Here is a 23780-nt window from a genome sequence, read left to right as displayed (position 1 = left end):
CAAAGAACTGTCACATCTCATTCCCTTCACCGGCTCAATAAGGTTGTCTCTTGAAGGTGAAGTTTAGTTTGTCGATATTTCCTGCAGAAATTAATTTAGAAATCAAGGTTCTTTGTACAAAAATAATACTTTAGTGTTCCTCATCAAAACGTGCTGTATAAATATAAAGATAAGTAATATTCAAGGAAGAATATTGGACTCTTCAAGAGATTTCATAAGGGTCTTAAAAAGATCTTAAAACATAATACTTGCTTGACCTCATCGTGCAATATAAGCATCTGCTGAATATGATTTTTTTCACTATGGCAATGGACATTTAGAAGGAATTCATGTATTTCTGTAAAAAACACATGTAAATAACCAAAACTCGTTGACAGGCTTCATTAGCTTTATGTTATGATGGTTAATAAATAAAAAAGCACTCTGATCAGCATGAAAATTCTCATCTCATCTTTCACAATTTTGTGAATAGCATTTAGAATCATTTTATGAGAAATGTCTTAAAATACATCATAATGTCATGTCAAATACATGTCTCCAGCATGTTATTTATGAGTCTACACCAATGGCAGCTGCATGCTTTTTATTACAAACAATCATCCCTTAACACCTACATTTACACGGGCCTATGTTCATCAGTGTAAGCGTGTATTAAATACAGCGTGTTTGTGTGTACTTGTGTATTTCAGCATTTGGATGTGATTAGTGACGTTGCAGGCATAATCCGTCTAAAGCCCCTGGTTCAGAGAAGATCTCTGCTAGTATGACACAGACATTCGAACACTCTAACAGATTCTATTGTCTCTATTCTAATATACAAGTTTGATGTCAAATAAATGACAGCAGTCATCAAGAAAACCCCCAGTTGTTTATTTTTTATTGGCATTTTCTTATACTGTAGATTTTACAAGACGGAAACATTTTGCAGATGTACATAAATAAAAAGTGTGGCACTATTGTGATATTGCGAAAACGCGATACTTGAACGCATGTACTGCCCATGCCGTACGGAATGTCTACACATTTACACAATAAGTGAAAGTGACACGTGGTACATACATCACCACTTCAGGTAGGAAAATCAGTACTGCACGCTGTTTAAAGGTGATGGATACAAAATGGCAGGCTATGATAAGCAATTCACCCACGTGATCCCCTGCACCTCACGATCTAATCCTGTCATCAGAGTACGAAGCATGGCTTATGTAGAATAAAACACAGAGCATGATAACATGATGACTAAAAATCTTTGAGAAATTTCATCCAAAAATTCTGTGTATATATTAAATAAACACACTTAAAAAACTTAAACAAAAGAAACTTCACGTCTGAGCTCTGGCCATCAAATATGCACTTTGTACATTTATACCTTTGGAGAAAAAGATACAGAGTAAATGTGATCATTTACTAGACTATCAGTTTAGACAGACACAGAACAACACTTTCTAGATAGAGCGTCAAGGGACTGAGAAGTGCACATGTGCGAACAGGAGGGGTGAATACCGTGGTGATAGCACATGTGCACTTTTGCAGGTACAGCAGGGAGGGGAAAGGAAGCCAAAGCACTATTTGAACGCATTTAGCCACTGCCCAACATCTTTGTGGCGCGTTGGTTGGCTTCGTCGATCCTGGTTTTGTTGGAATCAGCCTGAAAGACAAAGATTTTTGTTTAACTGGTAAAGCTTGACACCAGTAATCCCAAGGTCATGGCTTCGAGTCCCAAGAAAGAAATGTATTTATCAAATATACAGTAAGTGAGTGGTGTCACTAATTTTTGTGAGTTGTTGCCAGGGTGTTGCTTTTAGCTATTTTAGGTATCATGACTATAGTGTCATTCAAATTTATAGGATTAGTGGTTTGTTCCAAATTATGAGCAATAGTTAAAAGTAATGCTTGTCTTTTTTCAATTCAATTTTATTTTGTTTATATAGACTAGCGCTTTTCATAATTTTGCATTGGTTAGAAAGCAGCTTTACATACAATAAGTCAGGGGTTACTATAAACATAGATCTTGTTCTCAATAATGTACATCTTCTGCAAGCATCCTAGTCTAGCACAAATATTGATCTTAATGTCTTGTAGGTGATAATTGAAATCATATGATCTTACCATATCCATAATCCTGTCGACTTGTCGATTCTGGGTGTCTATCTCATTGCCCATGTCCAGAGCCATGTGGCGGAGGTTACCAATGATGCTTCCCACCTGTTCCAAATTCTCATCCATTTCATTCTCTCGCGCATCATTCGTTACCCTGAGAACACAAAGAAAACAAATATATTGTGGGTTTATTAAAGCACTGATTGAGAAAGGCATGAAAATAGTTTCACATTACCTCCCTGTATAGATATTAAAACCATTAAAGGGGTCATACGGCGCAAATACGTGTTTTTCTGTGTCTTTGGTGTGCTATAAGTTGCCCATGCATGTATTTGACACGTAAGATTGCAAAGATTAAAGTGTCGGAAACAAAAGATGCATTCTATCTAAAAGCAAATGCTCACCCATTCTCTGCCTGAAACGCCTGGTGTAACCACACCCCCACAAATCTACGTCAGTTCGTGGTATGATTTGACTAAGACCGCCAAATTAATACCGTATTCGCAAGTAAGGTGTGCGTACCTGTCAGTACAATAGCTTTGGGACCCGATGTTCCAAATACGGTGAGACCCCTTTAGATTGCATACAGATTCTTACTGAACACCTGCTTGCTCGTGAACCGACAGCTGATATTTTGAGAAATCAGAGCAAAAAGTGCACAGTGGTTTCAAGACCTATACATGATGTGAAGCTACAGTCTGGCACAGTGCGGATATCCGTCTTCAATAGACAATTATAGAGTTCATTATGAGTCAGAGACGACTAAAGCTCTCTGAGGCTGGTATTCAAGATGCAAACATCAACAGCTATTACGGATTGAGAGCTGTATATTTATTAACAGGTGGGACTCTGAAATTTGTATGAAAACCAGGAGACAAAAAAGGGCACTCCGCCACAGTATGAAGATTCTTCAGAACTGGAGCTGTCGAAATATATTGATATTGCCAATAATCATGATATTAATAACTAGTAATAATTAGTATTGATATTGAGTTCGATATGTCAAAATTTCTACATTTTAACATTTTGCCTTATTCAAAACATGTTTGTGGCCCTTTTATGTTAAATTTGATATTTTGAGAAAGGTCTCAGTGGTTTTATGTCCATGTACAATTAATGGAGGCCAATGTTGTTTGGTTACCAAAAATATCTTGAATATATTGAATTATCTGTAAATTATAGATTGACAACGATATTAAGGTGAGTGAATAATGACAGCATTTTCAAGGTGAATGCTTTCATGAGCTTTTCTCACTCGTAGACTACACTATTCAAGGGCCGAACTCTCCTATAAACATGCTTAATCCAATGATATTTTCCATCATATTTTCGAAAAAACTGACCTGCGGATAAATCCTCCGCTGATGGCCATCTGCTCACGTTCATCGACCACACGTGCTGGCTGACTGGACACCACCCCATCCTGATTATTACCCCAGGACTGACCACCACCTTTCAGCCTGAACGGCCGCAGGAAGTAAGAGAAGATAAGCACTAGAATGCTATTACATCTCTCACACTAAAAGCACTAAACTTACACTTAAGAGGAATGACATGCAGACATATAATGTTCATAACAGGACATGGGTGGGGGTAAATGTGATCATGAATAGAATAAACACACTAGTGTATGTGCTTCCTGTGAGGAGCATCACAACTAGAAATAACAGACGCACGGCACAGAGTGGATCAAAATAGACAATTTCATACGGATGTAAAGTTTACAACAGCAAGACAAGTTAAGAAGAAGACATTTTTAAACCAGTGTGCAGAACAGAGAATATACAGGTGTTAATGATTCAATGTGGTTAACAATCCATAAATCAATAGAAAAGCTTTAAACATAACACACATAATGCATTGCATCAGCAGGAAAGGGGTGTAATGTCTGAGCAACAATACACAACAATTAAGGTCTAAGGCTTTGTACACAACAAATTGTAATTCAGATCATATATGATTTTTTTACCTTTTGTTGTTTTACAAAGATACAAAGACTTTTTTGTTCAGACAGTGTAGTCAATATAGGGAGTAGTAAACATACAATGTCAAGACACTATTTCTACAAATGGCCTGGGATGTTTTTTATGAATTGTCCGCCCCTTCCCAATGGCCCAAAAAAACATAATATCTAAACAAAACAATGCACAAAGTTAAATAGAGTAAACAAAAGTGAACAGAATTGAATGAATTAGGACACAGCTAAATACAAAGCTGTGCATTGTGTGTATCTTTACGTGTAAAATCAGGAATAAGAAAACCAACATATAATCCAATCTGAAAAATTTACAAATGTGAAACATTTCAAAGAATGTGGCCTCATTATGGTAAACATCAAAAGACTACAAATAGATAAACAAATCTGATGCAACCTGTCTGAACAAAGTTCACAGCAAATCTCTAAGCAATGCAGGTGCTTTCCTATGGGCTTTTACCTGATATTTTATCCTTTTATGTAAATTAGGGATATTTGTATGAAGTTGTTATCTGTTTCAATGTTATTCTCCTTTTTACATTTAAGCTACTGCCATTGAGACCAAAGGAGCTGACAAAATATATCCTGACAATGGGCAGTAAGAATCTAGCATGACCTTAATCCTTTCTGACACAAACTCAAGTGTGTGCGTGACATGAATAAAAGTTCAAAGGTAAGCAAATATTCTAAATCGTTGCTTAATTCAATTGCAAATTTTAAAGTCAACAAGAAATACAAATATGACATCACCACCTGTCATTGAGATGCTTTTTATGTCTACAATAACAAAGACATAGAGTCAAGTCTTCATTCAATATTTAGTTACATTTGTCACCACACTACAGAACTTAAAGCTTTTATGTTGACTTTAAAAGGAAATAGATTAAAAGGACATCATTGCATTTACTGTATTTGGGTTTGACCTTGAATGCTTAAATCCCCTAATACATAAAAGGAATAAACTACCCAACAGTTAACAATCATAAATACTTCATCAAACAACTGCCCTTCGGCGACTGATCACATTACCTCTGATGACACAATTACACTTCTGAATATTTTAGCCAGCGACAGTTGCTTGCATGAGTATTTATGTGGCGCCTGCGCCATTATTCAAGATTTGATCACACGGCATTACATTAACATAACATTTACACCTCATGAAACACAGATCAAGGAGAACCAGATCTGTTTGTCCCTGCTTGAATACTATTACTTACACTTACTAAATGAATTCATTTGATGCAACATTTGAACTTATGTGGTTTGAAAGTAATATTTGAAACCCCAAATTGTTCACCAGAATCCTAAAGCGAGTTCTGCAACGTTCTGCTTGCAAAGCCTTGCCTTTCAGGAAACACGTACAAAAACATATCTGCTTTCAGCTATATTAAAAAACTGTGAATTTCGATGGTCCACGTGGTTAGTTGAAACCGTGTAAAACGCTAGAGTTTCATGCATATCAAGCAGGCACTTAACATTTAAAACCAACAAGAGCAGATCACTGAAGCATAGAGCCCATCGCGGCAGAGAGCAGGGCATAGATCTACAACTATAGATGTGCTTAACCAATGGCTTTGCATGCCTCCAGCTATTTCTACCACCCCATGAACACAGGAGCGGTCCATGCAGAGTGCCGCTGGGGGGGGGGGGTTGACGGAGTCGCGGCTGCGGAGCGGGTATGCGTGCAAACTGGTCATTGCGCTTTTCCTATTGGTCAGGCAGGCAGGCAAGCAGGCAGGCGACAGGCATCACCTACTTGTTACATGGACATGGGCAAAGCCCACAGAGATTTCCTAGATCCGTCAAATTCTTTTCTGCTTCTTTCATGTCCTTATTGATTTGATCCATTCCCTCTTCGATGCGCTCCAGTTGCTCTGAGTTAAACATTAGTCAATTACGACCCCCAAGAAATAAAGAATGCGGAAAAGAAAATGGAGAGAGAGAAAAGGAAAAGGCGGAGAGGAGGTAAAAAGGGGACAAAAAGAAAGAGAAAGACTTGAAACATTCACGTGACAACAGACAGTCAGACAACAGCACGCGGGTGAAGCCCTTCGGCGCTTCACCGGTACCTACTTGTCGCAGGGACATACAAGTCCACAGCATTTGCCTACATCTTTTAAACTTTTCTCTGCCTCCATCATGTCTTTGTTGATATGGTTCATGCCATCTTCAACACGCTCGAGTTGCTCTGGTCAGGACAAAGGGGTAACACAGCAATGAAATGAGATTTTGCATCCTGGCAGACAAACGGTGATGACAACAAGTGATCTGTGCTCTCCAGAAACACATCTCTATGTTTAAACGTGAGACAATTGAGTTACGTTTGGAGTGTGTTTAAACCAAATGCAAAGCATTTAATTCATTAAATAAGTGCTTTGGGTTTATTTGTGTTAATCATATTAACGTATTGACCAATTTAGCCATAGTTAAGCATTGAGTTTAATGATGATAATAATCAATAATGCCTGTTTGTACTATTCCTTTCAATTATATCCAAGAGCAAGAAGCTCCCTTGTTGAAATAGTTTTGCTATGTCTCCAAAAAGGGATTACAGGCCGAGATATTAGCAATTTTCTTTATTCACAAGGTGCAAAATAAAGTGCTCAGTGCATGTTTAAAATCAACAGACGTTTCGGTCACATATGACTTCATGTTTATATAACTAATATCTCAACACACGTCAATTATTCAATTACTGATAAATTAGTTTCTTTCACAAGCAAATGGACATTTTTACATAGAGGAGAAATCAGTCAAACAGACAATCAAATTATATAATAAATCTTAAGGTTTGAATGAGGATTTCAATTTGACAAGTTTGTTGTCATGTTGTTTTTCTGATAATATAATTTACATTGTTTATATGACGGTTTATTAAGATTGCTTATATAACTGTTTTGTTTGTTTGATTGGCGGTTTTATCCTCTACATATATTTGTCTATTGCTTATGAAAGTAAGTGATTTATCATTAATGGAATAATTGATCGGACCAGTGTTTCTCAAACTTTTTCTGCCATTCCTCACTGTGGAGGTAGGGTAGGGGTCCGAGCCCCACCTGTCCCCAATAGCCAAAAACAAAATGGTAATAAACTTTAGGTCCACTGTCTGTCTTGGTTGCTGGTGCCGAATCTCCAGTTTTCTTTTCATTCCATGTCACAAACCTCTGACGTAAAATCATTCTTGCTTTTTATTTGCAATCTGATGTTGTTTTAAGTAAGGCTTACATTAAAATGAGTCGTTTTTTATTTTGAATGTATGGTTAATAATAAAGTAATAAATAAAAAATGACAAAATGTCCACCCATTTGTCGCGCCCCACTTGTCATGTCTCTATTCCCCACCAAGGGGGCCCGCCCCACACTTTGAGGAAACACTGGATCAGACACACTTACATTTTGAGATGTAAGTTATATAAATATAAAGAGTTTCTAGAGAATGTGAAACACAGAAGATGGAAAAATGGAAATGTTCGATTATAAATGGACTGAAATGAAAAACAGACATGGGAAAACGTTCCTCTAGGGCTTTAAACACAGTAAAATCCCTGGGGGTATAAAACAGATGTTGTTATTAAAAACGCATATAAAAATAATAAATTGGAGTCTGTTCATCTTCCCTTATTAAAAGTCTGTCATTTTACTGGTTAAACACAAGTGACGGGGTCCGATGTAAGGTGGTCACCGTCTCCACGCAACAAGCCAAACAGATAATTACTCTTTACAAACAAGTTTACTTTCACTAATCCTCAAAAGTGAATCAAATCTTGGTTATTAACACTGTGAACTGTTAGTGTTGTTGGCTATATATTTGTAAAATAGGGATGTAATGTAGTTTTATTGCCCTCTCTGTTCTATTATAATGAACTGGTTGCTTTAGGACAATACCTTGTGCAGGAATCAGAGTACAGCTGTATGTATGGAAGTGTTTTTATTATTTGCTCTTCAACAGGAGGAAAAAAGGTCCTGGGTCATTTAAGGCAGGTAATGGATTGTCCTGAGGCAGAACACAACATCCATTAACTGGATGCAATAAAGTACTGTATGTGTTGCTTTGACAGAATAATTCAAATTTCTCCTCCACGTAGAAATATTTTCAACACTTCTGATTATCCACATTATACCGAATAAAGCCTCAGGCATCGTACGGCCTTAATTTATCAATAGTAACGTGACAGTGAACCTATTAAACGACTCACGTCGTTGATAAATCACTGATTGTTTTATTGCTCATGATAATGACTGCTTCGGTGTTTGTGGAATGAGTTGGTTCATTATCCCAGATTTGTAATATCAATGAGCGTTAACAGGAAAGTGGTTTCCCCCAGGGATTGTACACAGATATATTTCATCTGGTGAAAAGGAGTTGTTTGTCGTTACCAGCAACATCGATCGTTCGTTTTACCTCTCACACTGTAGCTTCACTTTTGACATGAAAGCTGGATATTAAGCTCATAAATGCATATTCAATTCATCATAGTAAAAGAATTGTAAGTATAGTCATTCAGACTTATTTTTTCAACAGGATCTGTTAAATAGCTCATCTCGCAAAGCATTATGGGTAACCATTAGACTGTAACGACCAGCCTGATCAAGAGAATTTGTAATTATTTCGCGAAATGGCTTATTCGTATGACTTGATTGATGTGAATCATATAAAATCGTACTATTGTTTGGAAAAAGCAACAATTAACCCCCATTCGTAAAACATAGCCGTCACGGGCGGGTGCGTGAGCAGACCGTACCAAAACATACAATTGAGACCATACGAATTCGTACGAATTAGCCACCTCGTAAATCAGTGCTATGAGATCGTGTTGTAATGGCTTTAGTTTTAGTTATTAAAAATATCACCATCTCTGCACTGTAACTTACCTCCCTGTTCATCCAGCATAACCAAAGTTCTGATTCCAGCATCTTTACTCTATTGCATCAAAATCGACAAAGAGGAAAGAAAAGAAATAACAAGCGAATAAGAGAAGGTAGATAGAAATTAGATTTTCACACAGATGTGGGTCAGATATATGAGAAAAGACTAGCAGGAAATAAAAGAGGTAAGATTAGAGCGCACAATATTATGACGGCTAAAATTCTTCAAAGGTGCTTTATTTGGCATTATAAATGGCAGTAAAGTGGCAGGCTGCGTTGGGCTAAATTTAGTGTAGACCAGTTAACAGAGCGCTGGGATGCGGTTTACAGGAACGTGTGAGCAATATGGCGAGCCGTTCTCTGAGGCACACACAGGATCTACTGACCTAAATACAGCAGCTGATTTTTTGCTTGCAAATCCCACTTCGTCTCATTATTTTGACACGCGTCAAGCCGTGCGGCGGGAGGCTGTGATAGTGGCGAGTACCTTTGGGAATCTATTTATATGCAATTGAACCGTTCATTAGGTCAAATGTGTTCTAATATAAACAGTTAGGCTATGTGCGTCTACAGAACATATCATGGAGTGTCTCATAGAAGTTGCTTGAGACATTTCCTGAAAACACAGCTAAGATTATAACTCATTTTGCGTCTTGTGTGTCGACTCTGCCATATCAGTAACACGGATGGAGTTTCTCTGAAATCATTGATTTTTATTGCACATCGGAAGCTCGCTGTCTTTCTTTCTGACCTTCAATGGTCTTGAAAACAAGCAATGCGGGAACTCTTTATATATATCGGGCATAGCTTTACCTAAGAAAAATCCAGGCTGATCTAATGTGGTTAGGTTTATAAAACTAGAAATGTACAAAGAGTTAGATTTCTTTATCTTACCTCCTCGACCAGTTGTAGCATGCGCCGAGTACTTTCCAAAGACTGTGGAGAAAAATATATACATATTAGAGTATATCCCCCGATAAATTGTAATATTAAATATATTTAGTATTATCCTGCTTGCTGGCTAGTGTTCATGAATTGGCACTAGGGTTGGCAGTATACAATGTTCATAATGTCATATTAGACATCGTGTTACAAACGGCTGCCAACTTCAGACTGAATGAACACCAACGTTTACCCCCCTTCCTTCCTGTTCTTTCGAAAGAAAGCTCGAGATAATGCTCGAGATAGCATTATCCACTCATGAATATTTAATGTTCTCTCAGTCCGGCATGTATATCTGAGCTCACGAAATATGACTGCGCAGCACCACAGGACGCTGGATAGCTGACTGATATTAAAGATCATTATTGTGTTCTTGATTTTCTTCTCAGAGAGCCGTTATCAAGAGTCAGTCCATATTTCACATGCAACCATATATAACCTTGCAATTGGGAGGTTTTCAAAGAGAAGCGTGTCATTTTCAATGTTACTTTCTTCTATTCCAGGTTTAACCATGGTGATGACTACATGGATGACAAGCAAGCAACTGTGGGTTTGTAGGTTGACTTCAATTTAGGGCTTGCACATCAACTTCTTAACTATTCTGTGTCAACTAGTTGTCCAAAAAAAGAAAGTTGACTATTGGGGAAATCAACAAACACCATCCGGCCTCATCAGTCACTCTTGTATATGAAAGACAATCCATAAAGAGATGAGATGAGATCTCTTTAATATCTCAATAATTTCGTTTAGACATCAATAGAGATTAATTGAAGAGCAAATGGAAACGTTTGTTTAGATCTTCATGCATCTCAAATATTATAACTGAGAAAGTAATCCCAAAAATAAAAAGTTCATTCGAGTTTCAGAAGAGATCTCAACAATGTCACAAACTGAGCTCAGATATGAAATATCAAATGAAATATTATTGAAGATTTAAATCTGTACTCTCAATATTTCTCATCAAATTGACCCAAATCCTTATTATTATACGTCTACATCATTAATTTTACACCTCCACACTCTTAATCCACTTTAACAATTGTCTCATTTGATTTGTTTTCTCCTAAGCAATTTTAGATGAAAGGCTAAAATACACTACAAGACTTTTGCCCAGATTTTCAGTCTGGGCTTGTTGCAGAAAGTCTGTGTTATGGTTCTGCCTCCTTTTTTCTTGATTTTCTAGTCTTGTGGCAGGATCATGACAGAGCCACGTGCTGGTCACGACATGATGTGCTTTCTCTCTGTTCGTATTTGGCCCTGCCCATCGTTTCCTGGTTAGCCTTCCATTAGTGTCTCATTTCCCACACCTGCCCATTGTTATCTTCCCGTGTTAGTTCCTCTACGCCCTTGTGTTTTCTGTCCTGTGCTGGTTTGTTTTGTATTATCCTCTTGTCGCGGGCTGCAGTCGGAAAAATCTAGTTTCGTCAAGATGCCCGTTTTACAATCTCCTGTCCAGCCAAGTTATTTTGGTCTAGTTCTGCACCCTTGTGGGAAGTTTTGGTTTGCTTTTTGTGACCTAGTCTGTCCCCCATCGTGGTGACAGTTTGTACCATTGTGTAGATTTGATCAGTAAGTGTTTCTATCTGAAACTTTTAAAAGGTCTGTGTATGAAATCTGTTCAGATTTGAAGTCTTGTGTATTCCAGCCATTAGCTGATATGTTAATGCCAACTCTAAAACTCCTGCGCTGCGAAAGACCAATCTCTGAACAATAAAAGTTCCTCTGGGAAGTGCTCTAATTTCAATTCATTTTTCACATTTGCATAACTCCAAAACGCAGCAATTACAAAACAAATGACTTGAAACTACAATGGAATCCTGTTTGTTGGCACTCCTAACCAGCATAAAAAGAGTCCTACTTTACATCCAAAATGCATTAATTCTTGGCATCAACCAACCTCCGATGTACCCAAGTTAACACACACACACACACAGGGTGCAGTGCGTTTGTCAGTTCTGATTGTTTCTGCAGGAGACCGGTGTGATTAAAGGTCTATCAAAGCCAGTGCAGAAACCCCACAGGGCAGGTGCTGGGAGGGCTGTGACAGTCTGAAATAAGCACTTGCTGACAGCCGCTGCTTCTGCCTGGTAACCAGACAACCTCCTCTGCTCCATAATAAATAGATGAGAAGTCCTAATATAGAGAAGCTTCTCTTTGCACAAAACACATTTATTCTCCGGTGCTCTTTAGCGAGGTTCTGTCTCATACTGGAAGTCTATTAATCTACGGTCTGCTAGTCGTTTCCTGGTCTCCATCCTGGGATTTGTCTATTTATATGTGTAGCTGTCATATTAAGTGTTTATTTTTAGACCGGCATCTCGCACGGATGGGGGAAGGTGATCTTACCTCATCGCCCAGCTGATCGGCTCTGGCCTGCATGTCGGACAACTCATTGCGCATATCGGCTTCGTCCGCCATGGCTGATGGAGGGATGAGGTGTTCACTCTACTTTGAGGTCTGGAAAAGAGGAATTTTTTTTGCATTTGATTTAGGTCATGTCACTAAAGGCATACGGGCAGAACAAGGTTACATGAACATGCTGAATTCATAAGTGAGTCAAAAATCAGCCAAGCAGTGCAAATGAGAATCTACGAAGTTCATTTACATTTTAAAACAGGTGGCAGTCGATATGCCATCATATGACTCATTCTATCTTAAATTGACCCTTCAAATCTGAAAGGTAAGATCTTGGGTTCCTCAAATCTCAGACAAAGAGCGAAGCCAGTGGTTGTGTCCTTGAGAAAAACAACTTTCAATATGCATGATGGAAAATGACTTGTTCTATTTTAACCATTGTCTAACACAATAGTTTGTGAATGTCACTTTAACGCTTCTCATCGCCCACCAGTCACAACTAAAATCAAAGCATTTCATCTTAATCTGACCACATGTTGTTTAGAGTTTACATTATTGGGATGCATATGTCACAACCATCTGCGTAAAGGGTCTTGGCTCCATTTATAAATGCCACCCTGCGTGCATTGATTTTTATATTCTTTTCACTGAAATTCAAGCACATGGTAAATGATCCAGGCATGATTTTGTAATCTAGTGTGAAAAGCAGAAAAACATCAAGTAGAAAGTCATGGTGACTGCCACATGGCAACTCTGCGTTTGTGCCAAAGATCCAGCACTGGCGTGATTCCTTAACATTCCTCATCTTATGACACATCTTATGACACAAAAACTGTTTATCAAACTAATCTGAGATTTTAAGAGCTGCAAGTACACCCACTTTATTTTTACATACAGGCAGTCAAGATTACATTGACATGGCATTTATGTATTCTGCTGATGTGCTTTATCCAGAACATACAATGTGTTCAATTGATCTCATCACTACATCCATAACATTGTGGTTGCAATCAACACGCTCTAATGTTTCACAAATGTCGTACAATGGCACATCTCTTCAAAACATAAACGCCATTCTGTGCACCCCCTGCTCGCTCACACACATAGACTTCAGTCCCCCAAACTACTCTATTAAAGGAATAGTTCATCTTCAAAATGAAATTTCTGTCATTATTTACATGCCCTCTTGTCATTTCTGTATGACTTTCTATCTTCAGCAGAACACAAGAAAAAATGTTTGGTCCCCTTTGACTTGCATTGGATTTGTGTTCACACAATGGAAGTCAATGGGGAATAACAGTTTTTGGATAATTTATTTTTAAAAACATAATCTTTGAGGTTTTGTACAAGAAGGAAAATCACACATGACAATAGGATGGGTAAATGATAACAGACGTTTCATTTTGATTGAAAACTATTCCTTTATAGGACCATATTCTGCAATATTGGACGATACAAAATTGACAACATATTCACCATTCCATGCAATATTACTTTAATTTAGTGTGCTTTAACAGATTGAAGTTGGCATTAAAGTCAAGTAAATATACTGCCAGAAATGTTGGAAGGCCATTGGTGCTTCCCGTCATTAAGCATCTCTCCTGTGCCAACTGGAAAAGGCGGCAGACCTCATGTACTCCAGCTTCCCACTGGCTGATACATCTCTCTCTCTCCACCACTAATGGTGAAAGGTCCATTTAAACATAAGTCATTTGTTTTTATTATAAGACAATTAGATTGCAATTGCATACAAAACTATTTTCACACAGGCTGTGAAGCTGAAAGTCTGGAGATTTTTAGCATAGAGCTTGTCCTCCAATCGTGTAATTTGACTAAAAGGGACAATTACACCTAACTCGATGTTAAATTAATGTCACTATATTCATTTTAATTAATTCCTTAATTTAGGTCATAGTAGAGGAGACAAGTAGCATTCTTATTTAACTTTTAGTTGACTGTGGAAGCACTGATTCTAATTCACACCAGCAACGGATTCAAATGAGGTTCCTGAATCATTTAATCATTTCTTTGAAGACAAACAGACAGAAACAAACTCCTTCTCAGCCTACGTGAGATTAAACTATATTCACTACTTTATGAGCACGTTTTAATGAAAGTCACTTTTCAGAGAAAACTCATATTGGATGATCTGTGAATCTTGAAGTCTGAATGAGCAACATTTATGAAGACCTCTCAGACAATCCGCACGTCTCACACTTTCTTTCACACTGGAAACGCACCACCTCAGAACAGGTGACAATTATGTTTGTTTGAAAGGAGACATAGATAAATGCATTGGTTGAAAAGCGTCTCTAAAGCCCACAGCAAAGTTTTTCAATTTGTGACATTGAGGTCGAACCTGCGACATGCTTTACGTTCTGTTTTTTATGTGGCGGAAAGTCAGACATCCACTTTGACTGAGAACAGCACAGGAGTTTGACTAAAAACTATTTTTACTTTAATGACTCGCCGGATATTAAATGTTTCATGACCATAAAACAGTGCAGCGGATGAAAAATGTATTAGGCTTTTAGGTTTTTCTTTTGTACGTGCGGTGAAATTAAAAAGGTGCGTGTAGTTAATAATTGCATTTTTTTCATAAGCCGAAGCAGAAATATTCACAAGTATAAATGTTCCTCTCTGCAACGTTTCAGCCAACGTCACCACTCATTTCTTGTAAAAGTCAACTGTGATGAACTTTCAACGTTTTGTCCATCTTACTTTGCTCTGAAATATCGTATTATCTGTTGGCACTGACATAACCTACAAACAAATAGACACTTCATTAACATTCAATCCATAAGCTTTTCCAAAACGGTTTTCCGAAATAGGGTCTTTCATATCAACCAATGTGTCTTGTTCAGGTGAACAAAAATAAAAGGTAGTTACACTGAGTCTCTCTCTCACTCCATCACTTTCTCTCCTTAGCTACTCTAATTCCATTAATAATGAACGGTGTGTCAGATAAGGAACGAGAGAGAAGGTCGGCTGTCTCATTGACAAGCATTTTCTCCCAACCTTGTCTCTGGATGTGTAGGCCATCGTGTAAATCATTGCTCTTCAGGGACGTGGATGTTAATCCACACACCCTCAGAGAGTACAACTACATCAGCACCCAAACATGCCCGTTGTGGCTATGTTGTAAATTTGCTTCATATCATTTCACTGCAGCTATTCATTTACAAAATTAGTTATGAAGTTAGATATGAAGACGTTTTTCAACTTGTTAAAATGTTATCATGAAAATACTTTGATTGGATGTCATGCCATAGCAGGTGACATAATTATAACCACACCACTGTGTGTATCAAGCATTGCGTTCCTCTGTATAGCATGCAGAAGGTCATTTAGTTTAGCCCTTCGGCCAATGTGGCGCTGTGCAACCCACCACTGACATGAAGGTCATAAAGCTTGATATTTTGCAACCTTGACATTTTGAATCAGGTGTGTTGAACTAGAAAAACACAAAAAGCAGGAACACAAATCCAGGATATGTGTGTCGTCTTGCTGTTATTATTTTGATGGTTTACCATTTTATACTTTATGTGAGCAGAGCTGTAAAAATAACAACTCTCTGTCTCTGAATATGGTTTTTAGTCTGTTGTTTGATGTCTCTGAACAAAAGCAGCTGCATTTGCATTCAATAAATTTTGATAATCATTAAAATAAAGAGACTAGCATTGAACACTGAATAAAACATGGTTTAAAAGGCTTCGTTTTAAAATATTTTGGAGCGTGTAGCCATCGTATGCTGGAGATGGAAAAGGACAGATCATTTTATTGCCACAATAAATTAACCCCAGTTCAACACTTTTGCAGAGACATATTTGAAAAGCAACGGCTAATGCAATAACAACCCACCAAGTGTGATGCTTAATGTCAAAGACCATCAGTGACTCAGCAGCAATGGTGAATGTAAAACAAGCAAATAATGAACTCTGAATGCAATCTGACATTTTCACAGAATGTTCTTAAAAAACACCAACGTATAACGCAGAAGCATCAGGGCCATATTGTGTTTTCCAGCAAATGAGACAAATGCTGACAAAGACCAGGTGCTTCTATTACACATCCCAGTACAAATCCCAACAGGACAACACTCGGCAGAATATGTCGCCCAACACAGTCGAGAATAGCTTGCCATGAACAAAATATAAAGGTGTCCGATGAAGGACAAATAATTCAGAAAGCAACTAACTCTACCAGGAATATGACCCCATTCATTGGAGGGCAGATGTTTTCATGTCTACCTCCACATCTCATAAAGAGAGCAATGACTGTGCCTCTACTACAGGGCCAGTCCAAAACGCTGCTACATTCAATATGAACGTATTTCCCGCCACTCATAAGGATAAATTGACTTCTTATAAAGCGATTTGAAAGCTCTGTCCAAGAATTGTAATGTTGTTTACAACGTTATACTCAACAATTCACAGCCACAGCCAGGCGGTTTGCGCACGCGATAGGTCGCATTCCGAACGCGTCTAGTGCCCTTGAAAGTAACTGCAGGAAGGGTACAGATAAGGGAAACATTTTGTTCTTTTTTATTACTACATTAATTTTGTATGAAAATACGACAAACTGCTGTTCATCTACCTCCCTCCCCAAAATAACTGGCCGGCAAACTATTTATACTTTTGGAATCTGACCCTCAACGAAAAGTAGTTGAAGACCCCTGCTCTACTACATCAAAGCAAGCCGTGAAAAGAAATAGATGTTTAGGGAAAGACCAGATCAAGGGTAAGGGGATAAACAGGGATGGAGAGGCCCATCAACGTTTCAGTGTCGCTCCTAAAGATCGAATTGCTGTCTCCTCCAGGGATCTGCTTTCTGATGTGTATTAAACCCGTCAGACTGCGTCACGTCGGCCGTGTCAGGCCACAAAGCATCACAGATTAAACCCACCATTTCAAGAGGATTTATGGCCTACTGTCTCTCTTAAACAAGCTTAGGGTGTTGATTCGCCCCATTTATAGAATTCACAGGAAAACTCAGTGAGATACAATTAACTGAAATAAATCACGTATCTGTTTCTATACACATATCACTGTCTGATGTTGATATCTCACACTGAAGATGTCTCTAAGAAGCTTTTTTGTGCTATTGGAAATAATGCAATTTCTTGTCAATTCAAAACGTATTGCCCCAGTTTCACAGACAATGCTTAAGACTAGTCCAGACTAACATTTATTTTTACTGACAATAACTTGCCCATATATCTTAAAATATGTCAGAGCCATTGTTTTTTTCTGAGGCATTTTAATAAATGTGACAAAAATAGCCTAAATTAACTAAATCATAGTCCTGGTTTAGGCTTAGCCTTGTCTATGAAACCGCCATAGTGTTACTTAAAGTGTCACCCCAAAATAAAGATACACATGGGGTTGCCCCATGGAGGAAACATGCTTTTCTTTCTTTATGGTTGAACAAAATCAAGATCCGAAATAGATCCTAATGCTTTTAAGTTAAAGGGACAGTTCACCCAAAAAAATCTTTTTATTTTGAAGGATTTAGTTGAACAAACCGTTCTGGGGCACGTTTGACTTCCCTTTAAATTTGTCCTACCATGGTAGTCAACAATGTTTCATAACCAGAAATTGCTGACATTCTTCCAAATATCTTTCTCTATGTTCATCAGAACGAAGAAATGTATACAGGTTTGATACAAGGTGAGTAAATAATGACAGAATTTTCATTTTTGGGTGAACTGTCCCTTTAAGTTAAAAGCATTAGGATCTATTTCGGATCTTGATTTTGTTCAACCGCAAAGAAAGAAAGGCATGTTTCCTCCATTACATGGTTCACACCATGTGTATATTTTTAAATAATACACCCTAACTTTACTAAAACAACATTTTTGTAAAATTATAAAAATGCATCCGTAACATTTCCCTCCCTGAATAAGTGCTTTGTAAAAACACTAGGGATTATCTCTCATTATAAGATAGAGAATGACTATGACCCAAGGCCAAAACCTTTTAAGATCTTTCCCTCTTATTCTAGCAGTGTGTTATCTCATATAGGCATGAGTCTAATTATAGCAATGGATGATGTTTACTCTTGCAGAAACGCCTGTATGCATGATTTCATTATGTCACACCAAATGCTCTCTTAATGTGTGCAAGATTTTGACCTCATTCTGTACAAAACCACATCGTGGGTCAAGATATGTCCTCTGCCAAAAATAAGTTATATAACTTACCTTAACTTATTTTATAACAGTTCCCCCGACACCTGATCTTACGGTATGTTTTTTTTCTATAGGCGGTTTCATTGTACGCACGCACCTGGCCCAAAGTTAACTTCCGGTATGTGTTTGTTGATTTCATTTAATATATATTGATAGTAATAAGGGATGCAGCGAAACCATTTTTTAAAGGCCAAGTACTAGTACTGATGTTTTTTTTCTGCTAATATTGTCAATATATGATGTAGACAGGTAAGACATTGAAATGGAGAGACAGAAGTGGAAAGATCAAAATGGTAGAATTCAAAATAATTGAATAAACAACAAAGACAATTGTTGGATGATTTGCAAGTTACCAAGCAACCTAAAGAACCATCCAAACACTTGAAAGCAGATTTTCCACCATCCCATCCATTCTGTTCAAAGACCACATCATTGAGATCATCGCTCATTATTCACCAAATAAAAAATAAAGACATTTTGTTGTGAGGTAGTGTGTGCTCATGTTATTCCTATAGTAATTTTTTTTATTGTCATTTGGGTCATGTCTTATATAGTGACCACAGCGTGTAATGCTTCAAAAAGTGTTGTTTCCAAGCCTACTAAAGCCATATGATATGTTTGTGACGTATTTGCTATTTTCATGTTCCTTTTTGTCCTTTCTGGAGTTACACACTTTGAAAAAGTTGGGTTGTTTCAATCAATGGTTGGGCAAAATGTGGACAAACACAATAGTATGATGGATATTTTTAACCTTAGGTTGAGACAAATATAGGCATGTTTTGGTTAAAAGCATTAGTGGGGTTTGTCCATATTTACCCAAAACTTGGGTCAAAACAACCGAGCATTATTTGGGGTGTTCAGCTCATGGTGACTATGAGCTGTTGGTGAACGAGCTGTAGAAATCAACTGTTTAAAACCAAGATTTTACAAAAGTACAGCTCATCAAAACTTCATCAGCTGTTCCCACAACTGATCTCCAAGATGTGATAAAACTGCAGAAGTTGCGTATCAGAGTGGGTGGTTAGTTGGCATGTGCCGACCGTCTGTGTGTGATTACATTTTTCGAAGGCGCTGTCACAAAAGTGACAGGTTCCATTTCTCAGACGCCTGTTTTGCAGTTTACATCGCTTGACAAGGTCGGATGCTCAGGTCAGACAGATACCCGAACTTATACATACAGTATATATAAAATTACGGAAATATCAGAAAAATCGAATCTTGTAACTCCAGAGGAGGCACGCTGGGAGGAAGCGAATTGGCAGTGTTAATTTCCTAATGTCAACAGAATTTCAGTTGAGGGGATATAATACCTCCATTTGGAAAAATTCTGAAGCACACTAATCATGCTCAGCATCTCACTTGAGAGGTTTGCATTCGACTCTGAACGTACACACTACCATGATCTCAGCATTGTGATGGATAGGTTGTCATATTTAGATGCTCCTCTTTTTGTTTCCACAGACGTCATTCAAAGCAATCTCCAACAGGGGTATATAATATTTCCTTAACAGTGTGATTTGACAGTAAAATAAGTTAAAAGCTCTCATTTTAACATTCTATCACGCTTTTCCATCATTAGTATCGCAATGATCTCAGATTTCCAATCCTTTGCCGCACGGTATGGACAAAGGTTCATATTCTATAATGGTAAATGCATTCATTTAAGAGGATGGTGGTCCACAGATGCAGCTGTAACTATATCAAGGACGGTGGAAATGTCAGAGCTGCACACTGTCACATCTGTCTCTGCCTTCGTAGTGCAGGCGCTATACATTATTAAGTATGAGGTCACGATTCTTAATGTATTGCCGCTTTGTGTAAAGATACAGCGATGAAAGACTTTCCTGGTTCCTCTAAAAAAGCTATGATGTCCAAAAAATTGTATAATGCTTTGGTATTTAATTCATGCATAATTTCAAGTCAAAATATTAAATACAAAACAAATTCAAAGTTGAAAGGGAGTTTAGATTCTGAGCCAGATTCAAAGTCATGAAATTAATATGTGACCGTATGTTGTATAAGTTGGTATATTGATAGAATTTATTTATCATTTTCTATTTTTAAAGGTCCAGTGTCAGACATATATTGGCATCTAGCGGTGAGGTAGCGTAATACAACCAAGGGTTGTAAAAAATATCCGTAAAAAATAAAATAAAAACCGAACCATGTATTCAAACTCTTCTCAACATATTTCACCTGTCCCCTGTGATTCAAAGACCCTGACCTCTGCTACCCTATCCCATAATTCTCCTTCGGAGAGGTGCGACTTCATTCTGTGCAGTTCAGTTCACTAATGACTATCTGGTCACGTATAACCCCTAAACCCCTGGAATATTTCTCCAGCACTTCACAGGCTTATCGCCTTTAAAATCCTGATCCCGGGATAAAGGAGACTTCCTGCTCTCCACTGAGAAACTTTCTTCATCTGAGAACCTAAAAGCAGCCTGATCTTATGTGTATCTGTAAACAATCGGTAAAAAATTTTGATAATTTTCCCTCAATAATTACAATTATGCAAATTTGATTTCCAGATTTCAATGCAAGGACCTTGTGGAGCATAAATACTGAATACAAATAAATACGAATGCTGTTGTACCGGCACAAAGACAATAACAACCCTGATTTGTTAATTTACAAGAGTCTTTTAGAAATGACAATAATCCAGCATGTAATGACAACCCACCATGACGTGCGGCGTGAGTTAACAGCAGGTTGCATGTTCTTTTGAAGGATGTAACTGGATGTCTCTTGCCCTGTGACATGCAGAGGCCCAGCATATAAAGTATGGTTACCGTAAAATGTGCTGTGCTATCAAAGACCACATGTCCTTTTTAGTGAGGAAAGTGTGTCTATTCTGGTTAAATGCCATAGATTCCAGACAGTCGGGAAGCAAAAAAACGCTCCATGAAACCATGAACGTTGCTAACACAAAAATGCATTTTAAGTTCAGAACGATTATTCAAAACTTCACGATTATATAACTGTCATATTTGTGTCAGCGCGTTGGTTGTGTAGTGCAGCAGTGCTCGGGAGGTTCAAAGCAATCATCTTTACCAGAGGGGATTACAGCGTTAAAACCAAAGTGAGTGTCCCATTCAGGAAGGGATAAAGCCCAGCATGCTAATCTGATGGAGTGGAGGTGGCTTGTACGAAGCCATCCATTAAAGCCACCGGTCGCAGTCATTTGTGTAGACTGAGAACTATGTCTAGAGTATGACCCTATAGACAAGCCTGAAAATGTTAAATTCACAAGCTGAACATGGCACTGCCATGTGAACAACTCATTTTTGTAGCATTGGTCACAGCGAGACTCATTAAGGACACGGAATATTAGAGCAAACACTCGATTTGTGTTGCGACTGTTTGACATATGGTGCTCTCCATGAGTTTGATGAACCCACATGCACCCGCAGGGATGTGTTATATCACAATCTCTGTCTGACGTGATGTTTATTTAGACACTGAAATGTAAAATCATTGATGCACAAATGTTACACAAATATATTTATGAGATTTCAATCTTTTCATTGTCAATAATATATCTGAAAGTGGAATGTGTTTATCCAAAGCAACCTCATGCGTTTCAGCTATACAATTTAGAATTGTGAAAGCAACATCAAGGTCATAGGTTCAATTCCCTGGGACCTTCCCTGAAACAACCCTTGGTGTTGCTAGTGCCGTGCTCTGCCAGGTCCAGTACTACAGGAATATATGGAATTTTTCTTGAATAAACAAATTTAGCACTGTTTTGATGTGTTTTTAAACACCATCTGTGAGAAAAAGAGCGTCAGACTTCATGCTGTGCCATCCCTTGGAACAGAACACATACAGGTAGTGTGTGCTCAAAATATTGAGCACGCCCAAACTACCTGGCACCTGCTTCAGGCACCTGAGTCACAATCATTTCCCAAACTCAGATCACATTATCGCTCAATCTAAAAATAAAGTGACATTACAACACATTTCAGATGCTACCAAATGAGAATCCTGTACTAAGTGCCCTACGTTCAATGTCACCAGTCTCTCATAGGAATAAACTCTTTTAAGGTGATGCAAACAAAACAATTCAAGTGCCAACGCACTGCTGGAAGATATAAAGCAGTAAACAGACCTGATGATGACCACATTGAGTGTGTAGGAAACTTTTGGCACAAATAAGTGATATACAGATTAGCCCAAGCTCTGAAAGTAAGCAAGGACCCTTATTTTTAAACTAGAATGATTTATCTCTGCCAGGCTTTGCACACCGAAATTACCTGGTCTTAGCCAGAAAAGCACAGAAAGAGAGAACGATTCAATTCTACTACACCTTGATTCACTTTTAAAATATTTTTTTTATTTATTTTAAAATGAGTAGTATTAGTAGCCATTAGTAGTATTAGTCAATAGTGTTTAGGCTAACATGATAAAGAATTAAATAATTCTCCAGAATATATGACCACAAAAAACCTGATTTGCTGCAGGTATTCATTCAAGTCATAAAGAACAAACATTAGTTTTTTAATTTGCTAAATGTATTTAAAACTAAGAATTATCTTCAAAAAAGCACAGCATCTCTAAAAACAGGTTGTTTGAATGCGCGAGCTTCTTAATGCGCGCTGTCCGTGGTGCTGAAATTCTCCTCCTGTTCAGTTACGTTCACTCGAAACAACAAACGCACATACGCCCGACGCTTTCAATCCCTGCATTACACTTCTGACATCTCTACCAGGAAAGTTTATCAAACTGAAAAACGCCAATTTGCACACAAACAAATAGAAACTACACACAAAGTGCGCTCCAGATATTTTGCAGTATAATCGTTAAGAAAAAACGCTTCTCTGTATTTCAAATGATTACGGTGATATTTATTTTATCTTTGAAGGCATTTGCAACAGATTGCACAACAAATTACTAAAGAAAACCTTTTCGAAAGGGGTAAGACATGCAACCTAACCAACCTTGCACTCGATGAGACACGTTGGAGATGTTACTGTCGTTTTGCCTCCGTCAACACTGATTTAGGTCGGCTAATGCGCGTCCATGCAACGCTGGGGTGGGTGAGTGAGTAAGAGAGAAAGAGAGAGATAACCTATTCCCTCATCAAAGATGGCGAGCCCCTCTGACGTCACAATCACCCTCAATACAAGGGCGCGTCCATACAGTGCTGGAGCGAGTTAATGTAAATTACTCCGCCCTCGTTAAAGATGACGAGTCTTGCGTCATTACAACACTCAACACTAAGGGCGAGGCTTCTTTGGATTTAGATTAACACTCATTGATCCCAGCTACAGTTTGTAATGGGGTGCTCTCACACACACACACACACACACACACACACACACACACACACACACGCACGCACGCACAC

General features: G+C 38.1%; 1 protein-coding gene across 2 annotated transcripts; it reads right to left on the bottom strand.

Moving 5' to 3' along the window:
* Positions 1 to 372: 372 nt before the first annotated feature.
* snap25b (synaptosome associated protein 25b) lies at positions 373 to 23529 on the bottom strand. 2 transcript variants are annotated; one of them, XM_079457923.1, is made up of 8 exons: positions 23371 to 23529; positions 12232 to 12342; positions 9838 to 9879; positions 8950 to 8998; positions 5835 to 5952; positions 3444 to 3560; positions 2110 to 2254; positions 373 to 1648 (listed from the first exon to the last, which is right to left on the bottom strand). In XM_079457923.1, the coding sequence occupies exons 2-8, from the start codon at positions 12301 to 12303 to the stop codon at positions 1580 to 1582; spliced, it is 612 nt and encodes a 203-aa protein (XP_079314049.1). In that variant the 5' UTR covers positions 12304 to 12342; positions 23371 to 23529; the 3' UTR covers positions 373 to 1579. The 2 variants fall into 2 exon arrangements, with proteins under 2 accessions (XP_079314049.1, XP_079314050.1); XM_079457924.1 differs by lacking the exon at positions 5835 to 5952 and adding an exon at positions 6152 to 6266 and having other exon boundaries at positions 851 to 1648; positions 23371 to 23480.
* Between the last annotated feature and the right edge of the window lie 251 nt (positions 23530 to 23780).

Source organism: Barbatula barbatula (assembly GCF_947034865.1).
Source record: "Barbatula barbatula genome assembly, chromosome: 6".
Taxonomy (NCBI): Eukaryota; Metazoa; Chordata; class Actinopteri; order Cypriniformes; family Nemacheilidae; genus Barbatula; species Barbatula barbatula.
The sequence above is the reverse complement of the archived record's forward strand: the minus strand, read 5'-3'. Positions and strand labels throughout refer to the sequence as shown.